The sequence below is a fragment of the Squalius cephalus genome (assembly GCF_949319135.1).
Source record: "Squalius cephalus genome assembly, chromosome: 1".
In the NCBI taxonomy this organism is placed as follows: domain Eukaryota; kingdom Metazoa; phylum Chordata; class Actinopteri; order Cypriniformes; family Leuciscidae; genus Squalius; species Squalius cephalus.
Genome location: NC_137122.1, coordinates 48,957,059 through 48,984,809, shown reverse-complemented (window position 1 = coordinate 48,984,809; position 27,751 = coordinate 48,957,059). Strand labels below are relative to the sequence as shown.

At 40.0% G+C, this 27,751-nt stretch overlaps 1 protein-coding gene across 5 annotated transcripts; it reads left to right on the top strand.

Annotated features, from left to right (window-relative positions):
• Window positions 1-142: 142 nt before the first annotated feature.
• grid2ipa (glutamate receptor, ionotropic, delta 2 (Grid2) interacting protein, a) lies at window positions 143-27,751 on the top strand. Of its 5 annotated transcripts, none has more exons than XM_079886404.1 (24): window positions 143-492; window positions 790-831; window positions 1,714-1,967; window positions 2,986-3,318; window positions 3,454-3,608; window positions 12,473-12,748; window positions 14,247-14,332; window positions 15,288-15,357; window positions 15,952-16,239; window positions 16,364-16,515; window positions 16,614-16,745; window positions 17,231-17,337; window positions 17,447-17,621; window positions 17,766-18,127; window positions 18,259-20,049; window positions 20,422-20,548; window positions 21,780-21,869; window positions 22,160-22,356; window positions 22,549-22,704; window positions 22,916-23,002; window positions 23,141-23,270; window positions 23,513-23,631; window positions 25,486-25,650; window positions 26,682-27,751. In XM_079886404.1, the coding sequence occupies exons 1-24, from the start codon at window positions 405-407 to the stop codon at window positions 26,763-26,765; spliced, it is 5,466 nt and encodes a 1,821-aa protein (XP_079742530.1). In that variant the 5' UTR covers window positions 143-404; the 3' UTR covers window positions 26,766-27,751. The 5 variants fall into 5 exon arrangements, with proteins under 5 accessions (XP_079742530.1, XP_079742534.1, XP_079742531.1 ...); XM_079886408.1 differs by having other exon boundaries at window positions 144-492; window positions 16,617-16,745; window positions 20,461-20,548; XM_079886405.1 differs by having other exon boundaries at window positions 144-492; window positions 16,617-16,745.

The window sequence follows — 27,751 nt, the reverse complement described above, 5'->3', positions numbered from 1 at the left end:
CCTGAGAGAGGGCCCAAACCACCAGCATCACACAGAGAGAGAGAGAGGGAGAGGGAGGTATTTATAGAAAAATGGGGCTTCACTGTACCTTTTTCTTGCAAAAGAATCATTAAAAGACCCAGCTAGCTTGTCCCAGATTTCTGCTCGGTGCTCTGCATGAGAGTTAGGACTGGACCAACTTAGTGGAGATGTAGAGCCACGGCTGCAGAGAGCTTGACAGCGCTCTCTTGATCTACACTGGACTGATTTCTTCATCGATGGAGGCTAAACCTGCTGGATCAGTTCCTTCACTGAAGGCTTTTTTGGTACAAAATGGAGCAGTGACTTGTTGAGGAGGGTTATGACCTGACCTGAGGTGACCTCGTTGAGCTTGACTTCAATACCATTCAGAAGACCCAGAAGCCATGATGAGAAGATTTTTGAAGAGCCAGAAGGGCCGTTTCTCTCTTCGCCAAAGCCGATCGGGATCCCGCAGTGCCTCCAAAGATTTCTGTAAGTTCCTAAAGCAAAACATGGAGCTCTGTAAGGCGGTGACTGCATAGTCATATGCCTTTGAGTCATTACCTGAGAAAAAAATTCTTGTATTATAGATGTTTTATTAAATAGTTTAGATGCACTATATATACTATATTATGTATATTTATATATAAATATATAGTAAAAAAAAAATCTCTGCAGAGTGTAGATAATACTTATGCCATTTTACCTTATATAATATGTATATAATGCATACACATACATACATTCATACATACATACACAATTTAATGTGTTTCTTCACTTCCACAGACCCAAACCCTAACGTGCTGAGAGAATTCCCACTGAATATTGGTGCGTAAAGTAATTTCTTGACCTTCTTTCTTTTTTTTTTCATCTGTTATTAGGTCACACAAATCAGATAGATCTGATTTCAATAGATGTGTGGATTTTGACTGTCTTCCAACATTTTATTTTTTTCATTTACTTAAATCTGGATGGATGGATGGATGGGTTTTGGTATGAATATTTTAAATATTCTAAATTTAGAATTCTATATTTTTAGATTTTACTTTAGATATATTGTTGAGTATTTTGTATGTGTGTGTTTATGTCCCTCAAGATAGTATTTCAAGATACTGTATTTTGAAGGTAATTTTGAGCTTTACATCTCTTTATTTGAAAGGGTAAATTATGTTTTACATGCTTGTACAATGAAGCAAAAACAATTATTGCTCATGCCCCAGTGGACCAGTCCATCAGACACTAACAGTTAACAGGCGGAAGACTCAGTTTCAATGTAGGACACTAAAGAGACCTTTCTACTGACTCTGAAGAAAGATGCCCAGGGTCTCTGATCATCTGCCATGTGATCACCTGTCAGTGTCTCTGAATATGCCATGGTCCTGCTGCAGATGTGAACAGAGCAATAAACTGCAATGTTCATAATGTAAGACAGTGAGACGGTGTTACAGGGAGAGAGAAAGGACAGCTGATCCATGAATATGAGAACTTGCAGATGTCTTGGTTGAAGAGTGTAACATCTCAAAACAAGAACTGGCAGATCTTTTATGGTCTATGAGGATGAGATGCACTGTAGGACTTAAAGCAGCTGGTGGACACACCACACACTGATTCCTACTTTTGATATTGACCCCCCCCCCCCCTCCCCCCTTTGTTCAGGGGCTCATTATTCTATTTCTGTTCATATACATAATTTATTGACTTTTTTCCCAGAACTGGGCCTTCCAGCAAATAACCAGGGTTGGCCAGAGGAGTTTGGCTTTAAGCTGGGTGGAGATGGACCCAGTTACATCCTCTCTGTGGTGGAGGGCAGCAGCGCTTACATGGCCGGGCTGCAGCCAGGTGACCAGGTTCTGGAGATCGATGGGCAGAACGTCTCCTCTCTCAGCACCAAAGCTCTCGTCGCTCTGGCTCAGACCCTCAAGACTGTGCCGCCCAGCATCGGAGTCGTGTCTAGAATTGAACAGGTCAGTTTGTTTTTTATTGATGTTATATTTTACTGTTAATAACTAAATGGATGGATGGATAGATGTACATACAGACAGACAGAGAGATGGATGGATGGATGGATGGATGGATGGATGGATGGATGGATGGACAGACAGATGGATGGGTGGATAGATAGATAAACGGATGGACGGACAGACAGACAGACAGACAGATAGATAGACAGACAGACGGACGGATAGAGACAGATAGATAGACAGACAGACGGACGATGGATGGATGGATGGGTGGACAGACAGACAGATATTGGATGGATGGATGGATTAATGAATGGACAGACAGACAGATATTAGACATAGATGAATGGATGGATGGATGGATAGACAGACAGATAGATGGATGGACGGACAGACAGACAGACAGACAGACAGATAGATAGATAGATAGATAGATAGATAGATAGATAGATAGATAGATAGATAGAACAACTGACAGATAGATAGATAGAACAACTGACAGATAGATAGATAGATAGATAGATAGATAGAACAACTGATAGATAGATAGATAGATAGATAGATAGATAGATAGATAGATAGATAGATAGATAGATAGATAGATAGAACAACTGACAGATAGATAGATAGATAGATAGATAGATAGATAGATAGATAGATAGACAGACAGACGGACGGACGGACGGACGGACGGACGGATGGATGGATGGATAGATGGATGGGTGGACAGACAGACAGAGATATTAGACATAGATGAATGGACGGATGGATGGATAGACAGACAGACAGATGGATAGATGGATTAACGGATGGACGGACAGACAGACGGATAGATAGATAGATAGATAGATAGATAGATAGATAGATAGATAGATAGATAGATAGATAGATAGATAGATAGATAGATAGATAGATAGATAGATAGATAGATAGATAGATAGATAGAATAAAGGTAACCTTGTTGTCTAAAAGAGAATTCAGATCTCTCTTCTTTTTCCCTTGCAAAAACTAACCACCACAGCTGGACATTGCCCCAGGGCCTGATGGTCGTTTTGGCTTCACCATAGTGGGAGACAGTCCCCTGCTGGTGGAGAACTGCATGCCCAACTCTCCAGCGGGCCGGAGTGGACTGCGAGCAGGGGACTATGTGATGGAGGTGAATGGGATTCCAGTGAAACAGCACGAGACGGCGGCGGCCATGATCAAGGCCTCTCAGGGACGTACGCTGCGTCTCGGCGTGCTCCGTATTAACCGCTGGCAGAAGCGCACCAGCAGCAGCATGAAGGAGACCTATCAGAGCGGAGACATCGTGAGGCATGACCGCAAGCACAAAGCTCTGGAGTTCAACAAGAAGGTCAGTCCTGAAGGCATATAAAAATGGTTCAACTGTAACTCCAACCCCCAAAAGTTAGTTATATTTTCAACAGCGTTTCAAACCCCAGTATAAAAAGTAAGTGTGTGTAAAATTGTCTGTTTTGAATTTTTATAGGTTGAGGAGATTTTAGGGGAGGAGCCTGAGGTGAAAGAGAGGCTGTTTGATTTGCTGAAGCAGTATGCAAATGAGAGGGATGTTGAAGGGCTGGCGTCCACACTTCCAGAAATACTGCTCACCGAGGAGCATCAGCAGCTGATTGACAGCATCAGGTACCAATGAGCTTTTTAATGAACCCTGTTATATGACCCGCCTCCTTTTTTCTTTTTTTACCAATTCCAACTCATTACATTATAAGTTACCTCTTTGTGTTTGGATTGTAGACAATGCTGAATTTTATTTTATTGGCTGAATTAGTTCCACCTTGTCTTGCATTGCACATACTACAAGATTTGAACATATCGCAGTGTCTCGAGACGGGCACAGATCGCGTTGCTGACCAACTCATACTTAACAAACATCGGTGACTGCAGAGAGCGCCGATTTGGCCGCCATCGGGTGGGTTTTGTTGCAAACTTTGGAAATCATTCTGTAACCGCAGAATCCAGCCAAAGTTGTGTAATGTGAGCTTGCCTTAAGACAATCAGGACAGCCATGAACTGGATGCTTGTGTTTTATATTGTGAATCTGAATTGTCCTGCCTGTAGTGGAAATGAATGGTGCTAAGAAATTGTTAACTGAATGTAGTACTGCCTCTTCTAGTTCCTCTTGGATTTTCAAAGTTTAATGTCTCATAATGTCTTTTCTTATCTAACAATAGAGGAGGTGCTGATTAGGATAACAATCATTCATTAGAGATCATTTCTCTCAGAATTTTCATTAAAATGAGAGTAACACCATCTTTATAGCACTTGGAAACTTGGATCAATCCACTTTCACATAAGCAGCCGTGGTTAAGAAAGCTATTTGTTGTATTTCAATCAAAGCCATTGATGGTGTTGTATTTCTTTGCATCTTCTGTTTTTTTGCCACGTCCTCATACAAAAGATACCTCCTTAATAACACTCTCCTCTGATGCTCAGCTTCAGAGTCTCCCTGTTAGTTTTATGCTTCAGTTTTGTGTATTTTGACATTTCTGGTGATTTCTGAGTCATCTGACCTGATCTGATCCATGAGTTAAAAGGTGCAATAATTCTTTCAAAGTGGATTGAAATATTTCAGAACAATTTGTTGTACAGTGAAATAGTGAGAGAGCAGCTTTATGTAACATTCATGTAAAATTTGCCATGGTGTCATTATGGACGGCTGGTTATTCTCTCCATTCCTTATTTAAAAACTCTTTGTGGGGTGACAAACCGGAACACTGGTCTCATCGGATCCGCTTGTCAGAGAAAGTGTTGAACTGACGCCGATATCGATATCAGCTAACCTACCTAGTTCACTTTGCTATCGGCATTTTATCTAAATATCTAAACATTAGTGTGAAGAAGAAAAAAAGAAAGAAAAAAACTTTAGATAGCAATCTGCACATGCGAGGGACATTGATTACGCTCATCTTTGCTCGCTCCTTTTTATTAATAAGTTATCTTGAGTAAAACAGATAATTTTTTCACAGAACACATAGAAAAGACCTGAACTAGAAGCGATGCGATCTGTTTTACTGAAGTTAAGGAAGTTAAGTTGCGCATAAGCCCTAAAACGTCAGCTATCTAAGTTTAGCTTTATCTGACTCTTTAGTTTGTTTCAACATGCTTATGGCTTAATGCAAAAAATTCTTTGCATATTTTTATATATAAAACCTTTGATCATAGATGATGTATTTCATCATTCCTTAACATTTTTATCATCATGAACAATTAGATCACAGATTATTATTTGATTTTAATTAGAGATGCGTCAAGACTGTCTCCGCCGATACAGATAGCAGATTTTTCAAAATATCTGCTGATACCAATACTTTATGTTTCTTAAGGAAAAAAAAAAAATCTCCCAATTAATGCTTTAATCTATACAGGGAACCCTCTCAGTTGGTACACTATAATATTAGAGGTTAACATTTGCAACAGAGCCCAAACTATTATATTTAACTGCTATTTATTTTCAGGTATAATAATTACACTCAAATAAAAACTGAAATATTTGTAGACAACTCAGCTGCACATAAGGTAGATTTCATAAACACTTATCTTCATGACAAATTTATTCAATCATACATATATAATTAACAGTAGATAAGCTTTAACATGGGCTAAATGCAAAGTTAAGTAACACTGTGCACAAGCTGTTTTATTGACGTCTTTCTGCGGTTCTCAACTTTTCTCTATTATTTATAGAGTACAATTAAAAATAACATGAGTTTAATCAAAGTGCTTTACAGTACACATAACATAATATAACTCTTCTATAACATCGATAAATACCTTTTTCCGCAATTGAAATACTGATTGAGCGACTACATTGGTAAGTTGTTCTGTATCTTTCAACATACCTTCTGATGTTCATGCAAGTTTTTTCATGCTATTGTATTGAAGTGTATTGAAGTAAAGACTCGTGCTCTGCGCTGCCGCTTGAACTGAGGCGCTACAGCGATCTGTCACGTCACATTTAAGAGCGTCAAAGCTCTTTGCGATTATTGGATAGGAAGTGCGCTACAAATAATGTTTGGTTTAAGTGAAAAACTGCGGACCTGGCAACCCTGGCTTGAACTACGGTGATTCATAGATTCGAACAGATCCTGCTTTAATGGCGCTGTTAAGCATCAATGCATCATTGCCATGTTAATTTCGAAACCCCTTAATACAACACAAGAGACATTTTGCAGTCTGACATGTTTTTCCAACCCTTTTGATTGACAGGATATAATCGGCCCTGATCATCGGCTGTTTTTAAACAATTAGCCTATGGCCAATAGTGACAATAATTGCTTTTATCAGCCGATACCAATATTTAGCCAATAGTCGGTGCCTCCCTAATTTTTACATAATTAATTTATTAGATTTATTATTAATTATTTTATATTATAGAGACGTTTGTTATAATTTATTTATTATAATTAGATTCAATATTATATTTTGTGAAAATAAATATGCTCTCTAAGAAATGTCTCTTTCTCTGTTTGTCGGTTCTGTTGTGGTAATAACTCGCTGATGAGGGTTTTTGTCAGGAGAATTTGACTCGTCTCACAGCTGAAAGGTTTTCAGTTTCACTAACGGAGCAGTTTTAACAGCAACCGCCTCTGGCTACCAGTGAGGAATTATCCCTGTGAGGTTTACCAGATAAAATACTGTTTCATCAAGTATTTATCATATAAAGATGTTATGATTTAAGTTTAAACTCTCAGAAATGGGAACTCTTTTGGAGTGCTCTTACCTTCATGAAGAGTGAATTATGAAGAAGGACAGCATGCTCCAGATACCTGGATTCACACTTCTCGTCAGCTTGTTCTGATTAAACTCTTGATAAGCCTATCCTTGTATTATCAGGAACCATGAAAGCCTTTTTTAGCAAGTAAGAAACATTTTTGTATTTGCACAAGCTTCAGTTTGCTGTCATTTTCCATTGTTCCGAGTGAAGTTACTCTTTTATAGGATATTGCTGCATGTCTTTATGAGATGTTTTGGTATTAGAATACTCTTGTTGGTGTTTGTTTTAAATATTGATCACATTTGACTTTCAATTGAGTGAAAAGATAGTTCAGACACTACTGAAAGCATGACATTTTTAGCTCATTTTCCTCATTGATATCACTGCATTTTCACTGTCCTTCAGTGGACTCGAGCACTGACCAGTTTGTGTGCTGCGCTTTGTCCCTGCAAAAATTTGCCCAGTTCTCCCCATGGAACCTCCCTATTTTTATGCAGCCTACTTCTTGTAATAAATCTCTCTTAGGTCCGTGACGCACCAGAAGTTTGAACAAAATCCACATAACTTTCTTGATTTAAACTACAGCTGAGGTACAAAGATCCGGCTAACTAGATTTTGGGACCTTACCTTAATTGTTAAAAGAATCAGTTCTTTGTGGCTTCATGTTTTGCATTCAACTACGACTTTTTATCTGGTTGGTGTCGGTTGTGCAAACTCAAGAGTTTTCTACTTTTGTCCTTGTGAACCTGGATGCTTCAAGGATCTTAACTCATGCATTATGTGGATCGGATTGAATAACTCTCTCCTACATGATGACCTGCCTTAGATATCCAGTGGGACAGAGTATCTATTCTCTCTCTCTCTCTCTCTCTCTCTCTCTCTCTCTCTCTCTCTCTCTCTCTCTCTCTCTCTCTCTCTCTCTCTCTCTCTCTCTCTCTCTCTCTCTCTCTCTCTCTCTCTCTCTCTCTCTCTCTCTCTCTCTGTTCTTGCTGCACTCTTTTATTCTATTCTCTCTCTTCACCTTTGAAGCAGCTGCAACTTTGCCTCTCGTCTGCAGTTGAAGGCATCTGGTCTACAGTTCTGGATGTAGACTCCTTTCTAACGTTAAACTCCCTAAGGCAACCCAGCATGGCATTGTAGGCGATCTTGCCAAAGCTGACTCGATGATGACGTGAACTGAAGTTTCCTTCTTCATACATGCAACGTCATCGCTCCTCAAGTTGGCGCTAATAAGCATCTCCTCATCTGGCTACTGGACATAATGGCTTTTCCAACTATCCTGTTTTATTCAGTGAATGATTATTTCAGCTCTATGAAGAATCCTGCACTGAGATCAAGAACATCTCATTGTTTCTTTGAGACGTAATGTGAAGGAGAGATGGGACTCAGACGTTTTCGGTAAGGAGAACCTTCTCATGCTCAGAGAAACTAGTTTCAGAAGTTGGGGTTTGATTCATTTTCTAGAGAAATTATTACTCTTTAATCAATTACGCCATTTCAAGCATTATTAGATCATAGATCTAGAGAGCAAGTAGAAAAAAAAGATTAAAGCTTTGAGCTTGCTTTCTTTAATAATGCATTTTCCATCATTTTATGTGATTGAGGACTTCTTAAGGGGATGTTCATCAGTTTGTAAAGTGCATGGCATGCTTTGTCGATTATAACTATACAAAGAGGAATTAAAACAGTTTGAAATGGGTTTAGAGTTCACATGTGTTAATAGATGTCTTTTATAATTGAGACTCTTTAATACGTTCTTCATTCCCACCTTCATTCATTTTGAAAAGTGTGTCCTTGATCTGCGTTCCCTCCCCTCTCTGACTCGGGGTTAATTTTAGATTTAGTGTGACCTCCTTCTAATTGAGGGCATCTTGAACTAAATAAAAGTTAACTTTGAGAGAAATGTGGATTTAAGTTTCATTAAGAGTTTTTGGGAAAACTTTTAAGAACGAATACACTGAAGAGAGGTCTGTTGCACAATTGTACTTGGGTACAGTAAGTGTGAATGAATGACACATGAATCTTAAAAAATATTAGTTTTAAGTAGTTTTGTTTTTGCTTGGAACGTAATGTCTCACAATTGCTGGTCTCTGAGGTCTTCAGAGGCTAGAAGAACAACATATGTTGTATATGGAATACAACAACTTTATACAAACAGGGATAATGTAAAGAGTGAAAACATTCATGTATATGAGGTTATTATATATATATGTACAATTGCAGTTACAATTGTGGCAATTGCAGTTTATAATCTAATCTTCACCTCAGTACTATTGTGATTTAGATACAGTACAAGGAACGATTCAGTTTTTACAAATACAGGTTGCAGATCTGTTCTGATCAGATGACGCTACAAATTATGCTAAATGCAAGTAATAAAATGCTGCTAATCAAATAAATAAATAAACAGGCTTATCAACTTTTACAGAAGACAAAATTCTTCTAATATCCTTTATTGTTGAGGTCTGTACATTATTGTTATTATTAAAATCACTTGTTATTTACACTGCCAGGAAATCAAAAAACATGGTAACTAATAAACACAGACAAAGGAAACTGATCTAGAAACAGTGCAGATCAACTTACTGGATAACAATGAACAACGACAGAGACAAACCAACTCAAAGTACTACAGAAACACAGACAAACTAAACATTATCCCTGACATTAAATATCCCCGGGAAGGCGCGTTTTCACGCTGTAACCAAAACAAAAGTCCAGCAGAGGATGGTGGGCAGGGCTTGGGAAGAGGGGACAACCCATGACGGAAGAGAAGCCAGGGAGGCGATGATGGCTAAAGGGGCCAGTGAGGAGATACAAGCAGGAGGAGACAGGTGGAAACCCAGAGAATAACCAAGACGAAGGCCCTCGGTGGGGGCGATGCTAGGAGTAGTCATGGTGGAGTCCGCGGTACAACCACCAGTGATGGAGCCAGGAGATCTGGAGACCCAGGCGTAGCAGAGGAGATGATGACACGAGACGACACTGGAGGCCAAGCCGGAACTGCAGCGATGAGCGGCCGAGGTGGAGCTTTGGTCTTGGAGGACTGAGACGGAGCCGAAGGGGTGGAGAGACGAAGCGCAGGTGAAATCCGTGGTGGAGGCAGAGCGACGACTGACCAATCGGAGCCGGAGGAACAAGGTAGCTCGTTGGAGCGGTAAGGACAACGGTTCCAGGTGGAGCAAAGGGGACGAGAAGCCAAGGTGGAGCCAAATGGTCGACGGGCCAAGGTAAAGCCAAGGAGATCCACTTGCAAAGGCAGAGCTGGAGACTGGAAGACTCGAAGCGGATCCAAGTTGCAAGGCAGCATCAATATAGGAGCCAGCAGAGGAAGGACTGGCCTGCTTGGATAGAGGAGGCGGCAAAGGGAGTCTGGGTGGGAGTAACAATGGACTGTCGTGGCTGGGATGAGCATGGCGTGTGTGGAGTGGCCGTCCTCCTTAGGCTCCTCAACTGTAAGGGGAGATCCAGTCATCCACAATGCATATTCAATGTACTGAAGTAAAGTGTATCTCCTGTAGGCAAAGCCTGGGACGCAACACAAGACAAAGAACTGAACAAACTGAGGACTGTATAGACAGGGCAAGCACAGGCAAGAAACAAGGTAAATCTAGAAACAGTGCAAAGTAAACCAAATAACAGGATAACAACTCGAAACAATGAACAACGACAGGGACAAACCAACTCAAAGTACTACAGAAACAGACAGAAATACAGAAATTACTACAGAATTTTTATTTTATTTTAAGGACCTTATGTTTACTTTTTCACTGTACACAGTTTTGGTATTGTGTTGTTTCTCCACTTATTGCCCAAAGTAGAATCTGTGTCCTGCAGCTAAACAAGTTTTGAAGCAGTGTTTGAGATGAGTGCATCTGGAGGATTAACCCAGACTGAAGCTGGTTCTGGGGCTGTGAGTTGTGATGGTGACCTTGATGATGCATGGGTTCGTTCAGTTTTATGCGATATCTTCGGCTTTCTCAAAATAGTCAAAATAGTCCAGTGGGTAATGCACATTTAGTGCACTGAAAAAAAAAAAACAATTAGAAAAATGTACTAAATTTTCCTTTCGCAAGTTTTTGCACGCATATTTTTTAAGTAAATTAAATTAACAAAGAAAATAAGTAACTTTAATTTGGCCAGTTAAAGTTTGTTGAGTAAAATCTACTTAGTTAAAGTTTACTTTTCAATATTCTGTGTAAAGTACAAATTCTCAAACAATATAACACTGAATTAAGCCATGCTTTTAAAGTGTATGTAAATAACGCATTGTCTTGTAGTCAACATGACTACATAAGTATTGTTGTACCCATTCAAATACTGAGATCTCAATACTTGGTACACAATACACAATAACGGTAACATTCAATGGATAATTTTTGAGTATGAATGTGTCATTTTGAGTAGAAAATGAACTCCAAATGTCAGTGCAAACAATAGCAAGTAACTAAACCTAACAACAAAAGCAATGATAAAACATCCTAGATACAGCTGTAAAACAGTGAAAATTGCAATCTTATTAATGATTCCTCAGTGCATGATGGGAACACCAGTATCAGAAAGTTTTACTTAATTCTATAACGTTGATATTTACACATTAATTTCTAAAAGCTTAAATTGAGTACTAATATAGAATTTACTTCACCACAGAATCAGTATATATATATATATATATATATATATATATATATATATATATATATATATATATATATATATATATATATATATATATATATATATATATATATATATATATATATATATATATATATATATATATATATATATATAAATATAAATAACCCACACTGGAACCCACAAAACCCACTCATCAGCAAGATGTATATATTGCTGATGACATGTTGACAGGCAGCACGCAAAATATGTAGTTTTTGTGGTTTAATTGTTATAATTAAGTCACACTCACAATTGCTATATTAACGGATCATATTTTTCATCCAAATGAGGAATAATTCAATTAATAAATGATAAAAAGAGAAATGATATATTGCAGAAAGTAAATTAAATTACTGATTAAAATGATTATTACTGATAATAATGGTTATTACAAAAATGAGAATGAAATGACAATAATCATTGAGAATAATGAGATTGCAAAATAAAAACAATGCAAAAATGTTAATAGCCCTAGTATAGGCTTAATTTTCTGTATAGGCTAAATCATTCATGTTTTATTTCTTTTGAGATGAAAAATATGACCCAAGCATATTTATATATCAAGGCACAGCTTTATTTTTGTGTATCTAGGGTTGGTAGAAGCTAATGAGAATGTTTATAACTTTGGACTTGGTTTTAAAGGATGGTGAGAATTAAAAATTCAGAGACGGCTTGTATCACAGAGGGATAAAAAGCACTTTCTTTTTCACTTTAATTATTTATCCTCCCAGAACTTCAAAATACCCATCAGACATCTTTCAGAAGTCACATGCTTACCTGCTTAGCTTTTGAAGTTGATCAAACAGGATATTTTTACCTGCGCCTCTTCACAGGAGAGTAAAAAAAACAAAAACAAAAAAAACGCTTCATTGGATCACATGAGCCCTCTTTTTTTTTTTTCATAGCAGGTCACAAACATCTCCATAATCTGGTGTAATTATAGCAGACTCTTTCTCATAGCTGTCCCTCCTCCTCCATCTTTGCCTGTTTGTCTTCTATCCAGTGTCTGTCTCAGTAGGCATGGAAGTGTTCACACGCCTGAACAGTTTCTCCTCTGTGACTCCGTCTGTTGTGTGTGTGTCATGTTTGTCAGGATCTTCATCCCTAAGAAGCACAGGCAGCGCTTTGATGAGATGGTCTCTCAGAGTTTGATCAGTCGGTTGAGGGGCCGAAGCTTCAGCGAGCACAGGAACAACCGCCTACGGCGCAGCCGGAGCGAAGACCACCCCGATCGACTGCTGTCTGTGTCCACTAGAGCCAGTTCTGTGCCCCGGACCTCAACTGAGGATGTGGTCATGCCTCCTGCCCGCGGCCTCCGCAAGACCACCTCTCTCATCGCAGGCCATTCCAGCTCCTTCTCTACCCGCAGGTCAGTGTCACTCTCAGAAGAATTACACACTTTTCTTTTTCTCCTGTGGTTTATTGTTGGTGTGGTAGAAATTTCAATTGGCATTTGCTTTTGTATTTTGGAATGTTTCATATTCCAATAAATCAGTTAGATTTCCTTTAACAATTGTTTTACTTTTATGCTTTTTAATTTTAATTATTCTTATTATTTTTATTTATGAGTTTTATTTATGCTTTCATTTGATTTTTTTATGCTTTTATTTTATTTTGCTATATTTGTTTTATTTTTTATTTGTTTTTGTTAGAAAACAGTTGTCATGTGTTACATTATTAGGTTCATGTAAATATAATGCTGAGTGATGGAAGCATGGATGGATGGATGGATAGATGGATAGATGAAAGGATGGATAGATAAAAGGATGGATGGATGGATGGATGGATGGATGGATGGATGGATGGACAGATAGATAGATGGATGATGGATTGATGGATGGATGAAAGGATAGATAGATAGATAGATAGATAGATAGATAGATAGATAGATAGATAGATAGATAGATAGATAGATAGATAGATAGACCCTTCTTGTTGGATTTTCATAACTGTTGTAGCCTGTAAATGCTGGAGATTTTATGTCACTGCAATATTTCACTCTTATAATTCATGTTATTTTTAGTCATATTATTTGACACCTGCGTATGTGTGAGAGAGTAAATATGACACATCACTAAGATTCATCCCCAATATTATGCTTTAAACTTTACTACACGAGTGTATTTCGCAAGTGTGAATTAATTATCTCTTAATTTTGTGTCTGATACATAAATAGGAAAAGGTGGGAGGATGTGAAATCCTGTCAGTCACTAGTACAATACACACTTAATGAAATGTCGCCGGGAATGCAGGTGTAGTTTCTTTTTAATAACGTGGGTAAGACTGAATGTGTGGTTTCACTGGAGAATTGCTAGCTACGTATTTACATAATGACAGCATATGCATAATGGAGATTCCTTGAGCCACACAGGGAAAGCAAATTAAGTCTGTTGAAGAAGAGCTCTTTATATGCAGCAGTAATCTGAGTATATGACTGTAGTAGAAGAAATTCAAAGAGATTATCTGACATTATCTATTAATAGCACTACCTTAAAAGAAAACAACAATCAGAATAATATATGTGGCCCATGAGCAAAATGTATCGTGTTCATTTGCTTTCTCTGTGTGGCTCAAGACTGAACAAACACAATATATACACACACACACACACACACACACACACACACACACACACACACACACACACACACACACACACACACACACACACACACACGGTGTTTACGGTATATATACACTGTGTAAACGTGTGTGTAGTATCTATATAATATTTTCCAGAAATATAAAATTCATATTATTTTAATAAACAAGTCAGCTTCCATTTTATAAATAATCAAGATATTCTACTTAGACATCTTGTTTTTTAAAGATATTTTCTATTTCTTTTCTCCATTGTGTTTCATTAGGACAGTACGCGTGTACAAAGGGAACCAGAGTTTCGGGTTTACTCTGCGTGGCCATGCTCCAGTCTGGATTGACTCTGTAATACCAGGTATGAAATTAACAAAAATGGTTATGGTTATAAGTAAAGTGTCTTGTGCCAATGTTAAAACATTTGATTAAACCTTAATATTTATAGGTTTCACTGTTATATATCTTTATAAAAAAAATTAAAAAGTACACTTACTGCGTTAGATTAAACTGGGAAGGGTCATAGCACTTGAATATTGTTGTCCTATTGTTAGTTTAACTGCTTCTATTGTTTTCATTTGTAAGTCGCTTTGGATAAAAGTGTCTGCTAAATGAATAAATGTAAATGTAAACAACTTGGATTTTATAAATGAAAAAAAAAGCTTCCTTTTTACATTTGTTGTATGACAGCAATATTATTGTTGCTCTTCAAAATGATTCACAGAGTAGTATTTTCAAACGTTGAACTTTCGTCTTCATAAGGGAAGAGCTTGTGTCTTGTGATGCATTTATTGCAGTTGACATCCTACAACAAAACAAGTCTATTTTAGAAATATAAAAAAAAAAAAATTGGACATGAAACAAGTGAAGGGGAGTCAATTATTAGACATATTACTGAAGCAGATGACATGAATGCCGAAGTTCTGTCATTTCTGACTCATGGCGGCCATTAAAAAGTTAGGCTGCAAAAGCTGGCAGTGTGCAAGAACAGCAGGAGACGAGAGAGAGAGAAACGAGAAGACACAACAGCAGACTCTCCATAGGCTGATTCAGAGGGGCACAGGTGGTAGAGCTCTGTTTTCATCTAGCACAAATCCTTTTAGATTCACACTTTTCCCACAACCAGCACTCAAAAGCCAAAAAGAGGCATCCATTCTTGGGCAGGATGTGACAAACACCCAAGCTGCAGTGTGTTGACTTATAGATCTCACGTCATTTCAAAGGGCATCTTGAGCACAGCTTAATCTCAGTTGGAGCACACATGATCTGCTGTCAGTAGTTACTTTCTGCTTGGTCTGTTGCCATTCCTTCTCCAGGCAGCCCTGCTGAGAAGGCGGGTCTCAAACCTGGAGATCGCATCCTGTTTCTCAATGGGTTGGACATGAGGTGAGGCTTGTGGTTGGGTTGCATCGGAATAGATTGCTTTTATCCTAATGTGGAACTGCAATAGAGTTTAAAGCAAGCATCACTATTATTTTTATGCATAGGCTGGGTTAGAGATTTGAACAAACCCCTAAACATAAGTATTAAACTTTCTACATCATTGTGAAAATAAATTTATATACTCAAATAGGTGTGCTGGTACTTCTCAAAGCCATCAGACTTGGTGGATTTAAAGGCAAAATAGTCCCATAGAGACCAGAATATGGGGTGGGTGGGGACTTTTGACCAGTTAGTATCCAATTACAACCCCCTAGTGACACCCAGAACATCCTACCAACCCCATAGGAGCACAATAACTAACAATCAGAACTCCTTAGCATCCACCTAGCAGTGCCATGGCAGCAATGCACAACACTGTATCATCGCAGTACTTGATGATTCAGTTCTCTTTGATACATTGGTTATTGGTTAGAATAGATCTGGTCAAGTTCCACTAATATATAAATACCCTTTGTGATCACATTGAATCTTCTTTGCATGTTTATAATCCTGTAAGATAACACTGTAGGTGTGTCGTGTATTTGTTCATTTTCTCAGGAGCTGTTCACATGAGAAGGTGGTGTCTATGCTGCAGGGGAGTGGGGCAATGCCAAGTCTGGTGGTTGAAGATGGCCCGCCAGCCTTCACCATGGCTGAACCAGAGCAGGTGGAGATTTCCCCCCGCTCCCGTGCTCCCGTGCTCAGCTCCCTGCAGTGGGTCGCTGAGATCCTGCCTCCCAGTATCCGCGTACAAGGCCGCACCTTCAGCCAGCAGCTCGAGCACCTTCTCACGCTTCAGGAGAGATACACCATTTGCAAGGCCCTGGAGGCCTTCTTCCAGCACAGGTGAAGGACATGCCCATAATATTAAGTGAAAGAAAGTGTATTCTCAGATGGAAATGTTACGTGGCTTCTCTAAGAACATTTGTGTGAAACCTGATTTGATTCACTTTTTCTTCCGTGCCATCAGAAATGTAGACACTTTGATTGTGGACGTCTTCCCTGTGTTGGATACTCCAGCAAAACAGGTGATCTGGCAGTTCGTTTACCAGTTGCTGACCTATGAGGAGCAGGAACACTGCCAGAACAAGATCTCCCGCTTCCTTGGCTATAAAGTTACACGTGAGCACTACTTTCTGGTCATTCCTCTTCTGTCTGTACAGAATATTTGTATGTATGCATGTATGCTTGCATGTACTTATTATTGATGGTGCCAACAGCAGATCCCGAACCTCCAGCCCATGAGCCTCACCGTCGCAGCAGCTCTATGAAGGTGACAGGAACCACCTACAGGAGCAGTGTGAGGGGACGCAGCTCAGATGATCTGGTTATCGGCACTCACCTGGGCATGGGTAGGCTGTCTTCAAACACTATGTTGTATTACACTGCATCATATAGCATAGGACAGTGGTTTTCAAAATCTTTTGTATGCCAATGCCCCTCAAATATGATTTATCTTACTGTTAAAAACTAGGACTGTCTATAGTCAAAATAGTGGTTTAATCTCATGATTTCCGTCTAACCTTTACAAAAGAAAATTGGTAAGTATGTTTGAAAAATTGCTGTTAAACATGTCGTTTACCTTTGACAGCCCTAAAGAAACACATTTAACAAAATTCTCTATAATTTTTCCACTGACCCCCTAGGACCTGGAGGTCTGGCATGAGTTCAAATGTATATTTGATGTATATTTCAAATGTATATATATATAGTGAAATTAGCATTACAGATCATGAAAACAGCACTGTAGACATTATTGTAGAAACCTGGAGCTCATTTCTCATCAGCTTTCTTAGCAAACCAAAATAGTTGATGGGCTATTTTCTTTCGTCATAAGGAATTTGCACTGAGCCAGTGGAAATGGCGCCTATGAGACTAACTCCTGGAGAGAGACAATCAGGGGATGGAACATCCTTACCAGAGACACCCAACAATCTGACTAATGTGAGTGCTCTTCTTTGATTTGTACAGGTTTGCAAACACTGAAACAGTTGAGAAATTACACAAATGCACTGTCTTTATATTAAAAACCCAGTCCCTGTGCTCTGTCTAGCTGTCAGCTGTGTATGCCGAGCTGGAGAATGTCTATGCCGGGAAGAGATCCAAATCCCTGAAGACTCGAGCTCCTCCTGCTCCTGACTCTCTGGTTAGCGTGGATGTCTTCCCGCACGCTTCCTCACAGTCTGTCAGGGCACACTCTTCCTCTCCATCTGTTCGGGCCACTTCAGGTACATTGTGCATTGTAGCTTCTGATTTTCTAGAATGTCCTTGTCATTTCTCTGTGTAATAGGTGGACATTTCATTTGAGGCTGAGTCTAATGTCAGAGACATTTTATCTTCCTAACCATTGGTTTTTCATCTTCATCTCTCAGGTAGCCGCAAATCTGCATCAGCGCAGTCTGTGCCTCCTCCTCCGCCACCTCCACCTCCTCCACAGCCTGACTCTTGGATGCAGGAGCCTCCCCTCAGTCCTCAGTGCCCCTGTTACCCTCCAGGTCTTCCCTCTCAAACAAGTGCTGAGTCCAACCCCTACATCAGTTTAGACAGCCCACCTCTCTCTCCACCCTCTCCTCCCGACTACCCTCCTAGTCCACCCATTCGCAAAAAGCGCTATACCTTCTCACGTCCACCCCGTACCCCAGACACAGATCTGTTCATGGAGGCTCTGAGTGAACAGCTTGGACAGCAGTTATCTGTGGATGACTTCCTGTCACCAGAGAATGACTATGAAGAGGTTTGTATATTAGAATGGTTAATTGCTTTGATATTTGCTTTTTATTGTTGTGACAATACTTCATTGGCTTGACAAGTACAGTGGCTAATCTTAAATGCCATTTGTATGTTTTGCTTCAAAAATAAAACCAGGATGTTGTCCAGATGACTTTCCAGGATGAGGAAGAGGAGGTAGAGGAAGAGGAAGAGGAGGAGGAGGAAGAAGAGGAGGAAGAGGGTCCATACATGCCTCCAGAGTTAAGCAGCCCAAGCGAAGTGCATAGTAGCAGCGATGATGCCAGCTCTCTCACCTACTCCTCCAGCTCTGAGCACATTCCTCCACACCCTCTGACTCCTCCTCCCCCTCCCCCTGTCCAATTCAACGACCAGCCTACACCTGCTAGATTCACCCCTGACCACACACCTCGACAGTTGACCATCCGTCGCCACCCTGGACCACCTCCTCCGCCTCCGCCAAGGGCTAACCCGCCTCCAAAACGACAGTCCATTCACAAGGTGTTGCCCACACGTGATGAGCAGATGACTCAGCACCAAGTCCTTCAGGAGCACCACTCACTTCCAGTTCAACCAACAGCTGGCCACCCTCAGCAATTTCAGCAGCAGATGCACCAATCTCTGCCCCCTATGCTTTCTCCAGAAATAAACCAGTCATCCATCCCCAGTCATGCAATGTACGAGACGCACCATCAGGTTAATCCAGCTCACCAGGTTCATCAACACCACCAGATGGAACAGGATCACCAGATGCATCCAATGTATCAAAATAAACCAAGTCGCCAATCTCAGTCTATCAAAGTGCATCAAAACCGTCACTCACACCAGACTGTTCAGACTCAACTCTCTAGTTCTATGGATAGGCTTGATAGGATTGAAAGAAAAGAACGCTCGGATAGACATATCTATGAGATGCAGCCCCAACCCTTGCATTCAGATCAACAAATACAACATGCTTATCAGATGCATCAGAGTCATCAGGCCCACCTCTCAAGCTCTATGGATAGACTTGACCGATTGGAGCACATCCAGCGCATGGAACGCTTGGAGAATTTGGAGCGAATTGAGAGATTGGAAAGGGCCGATAGACAAATGCACAGAGCACACATGGCTCAAGCCGTTTCTCAAGCTATTCAACCATCTCAGCAGACTCAGCAACAGTACCTCCAACAGATGAATCAAGGTCATCAAGCCTACCCACCCACCCAGCCTCCTCCGCCAAGCCGCCACATTCACCAGATCGAACACATACACCAGGTTCAGCCCATCCAGTCGGCTCCTCAGTACCACCAGATCCACCAGCCCCACCAAACTCACCAGAACCAACAGATTCTGTCAACCTTCCAACCTCATCCTTCACAACAGCCGCAACAGCCACAGCAGCTTCAGCAGCAACAGATGCAGCAGCAGATTCAACAGCAGCAGCAAATTCAACAGCAGCAGCAAATTCAACAACAGCAGCAGATTCAACAGCAGCAGCAGATTCAACAGCAGCAGCAGATTCAACAGCAACAACAGCTTCAGCAGCAGCAACAGCTTCAGCAACAGCAAATTCAGCAGCAGCAAGTTCAGCAGCAACAACAGATTCAGCAACAGCAACAGCATCGCTCAACCCCTCAGATTCCCCCCATTGCACAGGCCAGACAGAGCCCTCAACCCATGTATCACGAATATCGTCATCACCACCACCATCATAGCCACCATGAAGCCCAGTCCCAAACACAACGACCAAGTACACCCCAATCTCAAACTCACCACTGCACTGAAGGGTCCATTGTGGAGCCACCTCCTCCACCACCTTTACCCCCACCTTGCGTGCCTCCTCCTCTACCAAAGGCCTCACCGCAAAAATCGGATTCCAGTCATATGAGTGTAAAGAGGCTACGCTGGGAACAGGTGGAAAATTCTGAGGGAACCATTTGGGGACAGGTAAAGTAGTTTGCCTTGAAACCAGCCTGAAAAGCTGAGTGTTTGTGTGGTTAAGAATTGCTTATGTCTCAAATAGCTGTTATTAGAGATTTACAGCATTTACTCTTGACTCAATAAATTTAGACAATGTTCTACATCAGTTCTGGTAGCAGTTCTGGTAAGCTTTAAGGATATCTGATTCAAGTGGTTGTTTATTATATTTGCGGTTTCAAACCGGAAAAAGAGCATAAACCACTCACAACTGACAAATCTCTAATATTTGGAGGAGACCTTGAAAGGAAGTAGTATACCATTTGAGACATATATTGAGGTCTGTAGTAATGGGGAATATTTCATGAGGTCCATTGTCATGTGTTTGTCTTATTCCATTAGAATGAAGTGTGTAAGGACAGATGTGTTTTCTCACTGCAGCTGGAAGAAGACTCTGATTATGACAAGCTGAGTGACATGGTGAAATACCTAGACTTGGAGCTTCATTTTGGAACACAAAAGAGCCCTGGTGAGTAAAGTTTGAGAAAAGTTATATGTATTACTCATTTCCAGGCTGATGCAAACAAGCTGCTGACCAGCTTCTGACCAGCAATCACCAATTGCTTTAAAAGAGAAAGATACAGTGCGGTGAATAGGTAGTAGGCAACATTTGTTGTTTGTAGAGTGTACTGAACCCATTTTCAATGAACAAAGATAATGGAATATTTCTGTGCCTTTTAATACTTAAAAGTACAGTAAAGTCCATCATTTAAAGTTAGAAAATGAGGAACACCTGTGATTCTGCCCAGAACTGGCTGTCCTTGAAAACCGAGTGTTCAGACAACAAGAGCCATAGTAAAAGAGGACACTAAGATGCCTACGGCAGCTTTTAAGGAGTTACAGTCCTCCTTGACTGAGACAACAATAGCTTGCACATATCATGAATCTAGCTCGAACTGAAGGGTTGCAAGAAAAAAATGGGGAGGGGGGACTCTCACCTTGAGAGACCTTGAGAAAATCTCTTTATAGCACATCATGTGGAAGACAAAAAGACAGAGGGAGATTCTAAGGTCTTATATGATGGAAAATTGAACTTCTGGGCCAGTGAGCTGTTTGTCATTGACCTTTAATATAAATCCATAAAACATTTAGTCGCTTTTCCACCGGTGAGCCGATGGTTCTTAGAACGGTAAGGAACGGTTCCAGTTGTATTTCCACTTGAGCTTGGTTCGGCACAGCAGGATTACCAACCATTTTCGGCTTGGAATTCTCGGCCCGCCAATGGGAAAGTGGCTTTTTATTTGTTTTTAATTTTTTTAATTTTATATAAAACCCAATAAAGAAATATGCAGGGGAAATTATTCCTTTAATCTTTTGAGCATCTCAAGTTATGTCAGAAAGATGAACACCAACACAATGTTGTGGTGCCAGTGGTAAATGTCTTCACGCCCAGACTTTCCGCCTTGCAGTGTGAAATGGGATTGTTCATAATTAAGTTTTAATTGTAAATGTTGGCTGTACAAATTATTTTTTTGTTTACTGTGGATGAAGAATGGTAGCAAAGCTTGCCAGAAAGCTCTTCTCCAGTCTATGAGGAGGCAGGGTTGTGTGACAAAACTATGTTTTCCTATCATTTCCAACCAATTTCAGAGTCCGAGAGGACTTGAAGGCACTATAGGACATGACTATTCTTTTTTATCAATTGAATCAGTGTTTACCGTCATAAGTTCTTTTCACTCACGATACAATTCATGTCTCAGTCTCTCTTCCAGAGTTCTCACCTCAGGTGGAGACTTTCAAGAAGAAAGATGTGGTGGAGATTCTGTCCCGTAAGAAAGCCTACAATGCTTGTGAGTAACAATCAATGATTGAAGTCAAGGAATTTTTCTTGTTTTCCTTTTTCGGGCTGTTTAGATGATGTTCATGTGTGCTTCCCAGTCAAGTATATACTTATATATGACCGTGTCCTTTTTTGTCTTGCTTCGTCACAGTATATTTGGTTTTAAATTAGACTTGATAACAGCATGCTCTTTTCGCTTACCATCCCAACTGTTAGACGATGAGCATCTTAGCTTTTAGCCATTAGCATGCAAGCACATGGTCCTTGCACACTTTATCGTCTCTTCTATCATTTTTATAGCAATCTTGATTGCCCATCTGAAGCTGTCGCCAGGCGAGCTACACCAGGTGCTGATGACGATGTCAAGCGAACGCTTGGAGTCCCCACATATTAAACAACTGCTCCTGTATGCCCCAGATGATGATGAGGTCAGACAGTACGAGCAGTACAGTGATGACCCAAGCAAACTCAGCGAGCCTGATCAGTTTGTCCTACAGGTACATGATGAATAAGAGGTGTAGTGATAGAGTTTGATAAATAAATGATGATTATTTTGTTTTAGCAGGATATTTATCATTACGATTTTTTTGTTGCGCCAGATACTATGATTATATGTTAAAGTATATGTTTTATTATATTTTATTGGTGCGTGTATAATTTTAACAATTTGTACTTTTGTATATATTCAGATGCTTTCGGTGCCCGAGTATAAGACCCGCTTGAAAAGCCTGCATTTTAAGACTACATTGCAAGAGAAAACAGAGGAGATGAGAGGGGCCTACGACTGTATTTTCCAAGCTTCAATGGAGCTCAAGAATAGCAAAAAACTGGCCAAGATTCTGGAGGTATAATTCCTTCTGTCATTTAGTTTCTCCCCAGGCATGCATGATCATACATGCATGGTCACGCAATCAAACAAAGAAAATCATTCACAGATAAAAGACTGTTGACATGGTCTTAAGGCAGGCTGTTCATAATACACACTGAATACTGTTGGATAAAAATGACCTTCTTATCATGACATGTAGATTAACTTATTTGTTTGTTTTTTTCCAGTTTGTGCTGGCTATGGGGAATTATCTGAATAACGGCCAACCAAAGACCAATAAAACGACTGGATTTAAGATCAATTTTCTCACTGAAGTAAGCCTTGTCGCTGTATATGCATCTTTTGCAGATGAATTCATGAGGTTCATCATTAGGTTTTGTTCGTAAAAGTTTATTTAAAGCATTCATTTTTAACATTTATATAACTACAATTCTCCATTTTTCTGCTTGAAGCTCAGTACCACCAAAACAGTGGATGGAAAGTCAACATTTCTTCATATCCTGGTGAAATCATTGTGCCAGCACTTTCCCGAGGTTCTGGACTTTAGGAAGGAGCTTATGACGGTGCCACAAGCAGCCAAAGGTGAACATCTACTTGAGTCCAGTTCCTCAGGACGTTTCTCTTATGCAGTCCGAATTCATTCGGTTTTTTAGTGATGTTTCATGGATGAAGGCTAAAGACTCATTCAAACACTGATTACAAAATCCATGGTGCTCCTCATCAAGTTATGTCTAAGATATGGATCATCATTCCCATTTAATGTTGGTTTCCATAGAGGGTGCTGCAGATCTCTTTAATATTTGCCATTGATTTGTTCTCCACAGTGAATCAGAGAAACATCACCTCTGACTTTGACGACCTACATGCCACAATCCAGGACATTCGGTTAGCCTGCCAGCAGATGCCAGCCGCCGCTGAGGATCGATTTGCTGTTGTTATGAGCGTATCCTCCATCAAAATATCTAAAATGGCTAGATATGATCTTATGGTGCATTCAAGTCCACATGGGAAGTTCATTTTTACCAATTGGGAAGTCATAATTATGACGTCAGCTGCGTTCAAATAAAACTTTGGTCGGAGATAATGATGTACCAACTAGAATTTAGCTAGATTTTTATACCACATTCACAAAATGATGATAATGTGCATTGGGTGTGTTATTATTAAATTTATGAAGGTGAATGTATATAGAATTGTTATAAATTTTAATGTAAATTGTACAATACTATGGTATTTAATGGTATTGTACATGCAACTTTGATGTAAATTAAAAATAAAATCATTCATTTGAACAAATTTACCATTAATACAGTTGCAGCATCTATTAGATGCAACATGTTTTCTCTCTGACATGTGGAAACTCTAGGTTTCCACCAAAGTCTTTGGAAGAGGAGTTCAAGGTAACGAGAGCTAGGGAAGTGTTGCTTTACAGAGACTCAAGTGATCCAAAGGTGGCAACGGCTGGAATTGAAGTGAGGACTGGTCGGAAGTAGAAGGCTGAGGAGGCTGTTCGACAAGCAGTGGCAAGATTACATCACAAAAGGCTGGTGGGGATGGTAACAAGAAGCAGGGCTGGACTGGGTTCCTTTTCAACTCCCCACATGGACACCACCAAAGGGAAGGAAAAGCGCTGCCTAGTCCAGGAGGAGGTGAGAGCAGTGGTTGAGGAGGAGAGAACCTGCAGGACAGTAGGAATGTTGCAACAGGGTGCCTGGACACGATGGGAGAACGCGATCGAGAGGAAGGTGAAATTGGCGTAGCTGTGGAAGGCAGAGCCACAGCGGATCAAGTTTCTCATCCAGGCAGAATACGATGTGCTTTCCAGCCCATCAAACCTTCACATATGGGGCAAGGTGGAGTCACCAGCATGCCCACTGTGCTCCAAGCGTGGAACCCTAGAGCACATTATGAGTTGCTGCTCAAAGGCACTGGGAAAGGGAAGGTACAGGTGGAGGCATGACCAGGTGTTGAAGGCCATCGCTGAAGCTATTGCTACAGGAGTCAAGTAGGCCAAGCGCTCCCGCCCCTCTTTGTCAGAGCTGGAGAGCAGCCAAGACCAACTGCAAAAACATCTGCAGGCGTCCTGGCCACTGCGTGGGACTCGCAGCTGTTGGTGGAATTGGAGCGGCAACTCAAGTTTGTCGTTCTCTTGTCTGAGTCCACCAACCAAGTGGTTCTGTTGGAGTTTACAGTCCCTTGGGAAGACCGCCTGGAAGAGGCCTTTGAGAGGAAGCTTGCCAAGTACGAGGGACTGGTCAGCGAGTGTCGACAAGCCGAATGGAGAGCAAGGTGTCTCCCAATAGAGGTAGGATGCAGGGGCTTTGGACCCCAATCCCTGTCCAGAGCCTTCAGTCTGTTAGGCATTGAAGGAGTGAGGAGGAGAAGAGCCATCCGCAATATCACTGAAGCGGCAGAGAAAGCCTCAAGATGGCTATGGCTCAAGAGAGGAGATCCATGGGGGCAGGGTAGCTAGATTTGCCAACTGGACACAAGCTGGTGTCTGATCAGCCACAGCTGGGTCGCCTGGATGAGGGTGTATGGTATTAAAACACCCAATGACTCCAGGAACATCACTGAAGATGTGTCTAGTAGCATCAGTAGATGTTTCTGCATAGAGAATGCACTTTTAGAATGTCTTATAGTTGCAAAAATGGAATAGTGACACTTTGTATTAAACTTTTCCAAGCAGATCCAGGTCAGATACCAAGCAGGGCAAGATTATATGAACATTTAAACCATGAAATATGCTTGATATTTGCCAAATTCATCACAAACCACCTTAACTACTTGCATGTAGGGATTTCTGGAAAACAGTCACCCTGCAGTGCAGTCTCTGGAGTCTCTGCAGCAGCTGGCGATGGAAGAGTTCTGCAAAGTCGCTTCATTCTTCGGGGAGGATGGAAAGACCACCGCCACTGAGAGTTTCTTTGGTATCTTCGCTGAGTTCATTGCCAAATTTGAGGTAAGCTTTGTATTAGACAACCTGATGGATATTTATCTTTCAATTTGCATGTCAATCTAGTAAATGAGGTGAATGCTAGCAAAGAAATGCATTGAGGCTTTTAGCACAGACAGGTGGAAAAATAGGTCACTCATCCTTCCCTCATCAGAGCTCACTCGAGAGCTGTTTTTAGACATGCTCTACTCGCTAATGTTTTACCAAACATTAACAATGTCTGTTACAAGACTAACACAAAGAATGTCATTGATGCACGGGTCAAAAACCAAAGAATTATAAGTTGCAATATTCACAATAAAGAAAAGCATGAATTTCATTGACAAATATATTAACAACTGATATTTATTAAAGATACCCAAGATGAATCGCATAAAAATGTTGTTAAGAGATATCACCGTACTTCACCGGTTGGCTGAGATTAAGAATTGCAAAAATGAGGCATCATCTATTTAAATAAACACTAAATTTCCCCAAAAATTCGACATAGAGTTAAAGGTTTTTTTTACGGTGGGCTTTTTGGGTAACTATCATAAATTAGAAAATACACTCAATGGGGGAAAAATTTAATAATAAAAAAAAAATGTTGCATAAAATCAGGTAAATGACGTATGAACAGACCCCTCTGTAAAAACCTTCAGAATATAGATAGGAATAAAACAGTAAAGTTTGGTGTATCTACAATGTACATTAAGTGCTCTGAAATAGAAATTTCTGGCACAGCTCTGGAGATAAAATATATGTACTTTAATTAAAATCTACACATGCAAATAAAGTGCAATAAAAATTAACACTTAAAAGTGTATTTTGAATGTTTTATTTCCACTAGTCTGAAACAACACTTTATGAAAAGCCAAATAGCCCAAAATCTCAAAATTGACCAATGCTTTACAAAATCTTTTTGCCTGCAGTGTCTTGACTTAATAGTGAAAATGATTAGATTTTATGATATTTCTTATGTACCATGAGTCTGGATGAGGAGTTTATATTTTTTCGGTATTATATGTGTATTTCAATATGTTTGTTGTTGTTTTTAGAGGGCTTTGAGTGATATCCAGACCACAGAAAACCCTCCGCGCAGCCCCAGGAGCCCTCGCACAGCCTCTCCTGTAGCCTGGTGACGAAACCACCCAACATGAGGCACACAGACTTACAGTACATAAACGCTCACTTACATACACTCCTATACCTGTCCAGTCTGATTTAGTGATAGCCTTACGGTAATTCAAGGACACGTGTACAGTAACAATATGATGAGTCCTGGTGAGTTGTACAGGTGAACTCTCGGGCACAGATCGGACAGGAAAGTTTCTGTTGTAGAGCAAATAGTGCAGGGAAAGATCATAAATGGCTTAAAAACATTTGCTCTAGGATGTTATTTACAGGATGGACTGTTTGATTGTTCTTGGTACTCAAACACCGGGATGTTTTTGCCTCTTGTAAATGGACGAGCCAAAAGTTGGTGCAAGAATTGCCACCAAACTTTTTGCAGTGGATTTGTAAACATTAATAAGTGCAGTTAGATAAGATATATTAAATGTAAAGTTTAATTAGGACTGTGAGCGTCTTATTTGGCTGACTTGATATATTAATAAAAGTGTTGTTTAGGAGAAAAGTGCTTTAACAATGTGTCTTAATTCTGCTTAAATGTATTTAAACAACTTGGTGCGGAGTTGTTCCTTGGTCATTGTACTGTAAAGCAGGTATTTTGTTAAACTAATGTCTTGATAAAACTGATAAAAAGTAATTCCTGATATGCAGAATGTTTAAGTGCAATATATTATGAATTATTGATGATTTCTTTCAACAAAAAAAACTTTATTGATAGAGAGATATTATTTTACAAGAGAGGCAGTTACTGTAGTTGATATAGGCCTATTGCTTTACTAGTTACAGAAACAATGCTGAGCTAGATTATGATTTCACTATATGCAATTGCTATTTTTAAATATTAACTTTTTATTAAAAATTAACCTTTGTGCTGCTTTATATCTGCTTTAATTCCTTATTACCATATCATATTGTTCTTGTATCATTCTTTTAAGTGCTATTCTGAATGTTCAAAAACATTAAACTGGACTTGATTTGTATTAAACTGTCCGATTGT

Coding starts and splice junctions, on each gene's coding strand:
- grid2ipa (XM_079886404.1), top strand. CDS start 405: ATGATGAGAAGATTTTTGAAGAGCCAGAAGGGCCGTTTCTCTCTTCGC. Junction 493..789: donor CAGTGCCTCCAAAGATTTCT/GTAAGTTCCTAA, acceptor TCACTTCCACAG/ACCCAAACCCTAACGTGCTG. Junction 12,749..14,246: donor AGCTCCTTCTCTACCCGCAG/GTCAGTGTCACT, acceptor GTGTTTCATTAG/GACAGTACGCGTGTACAAAG.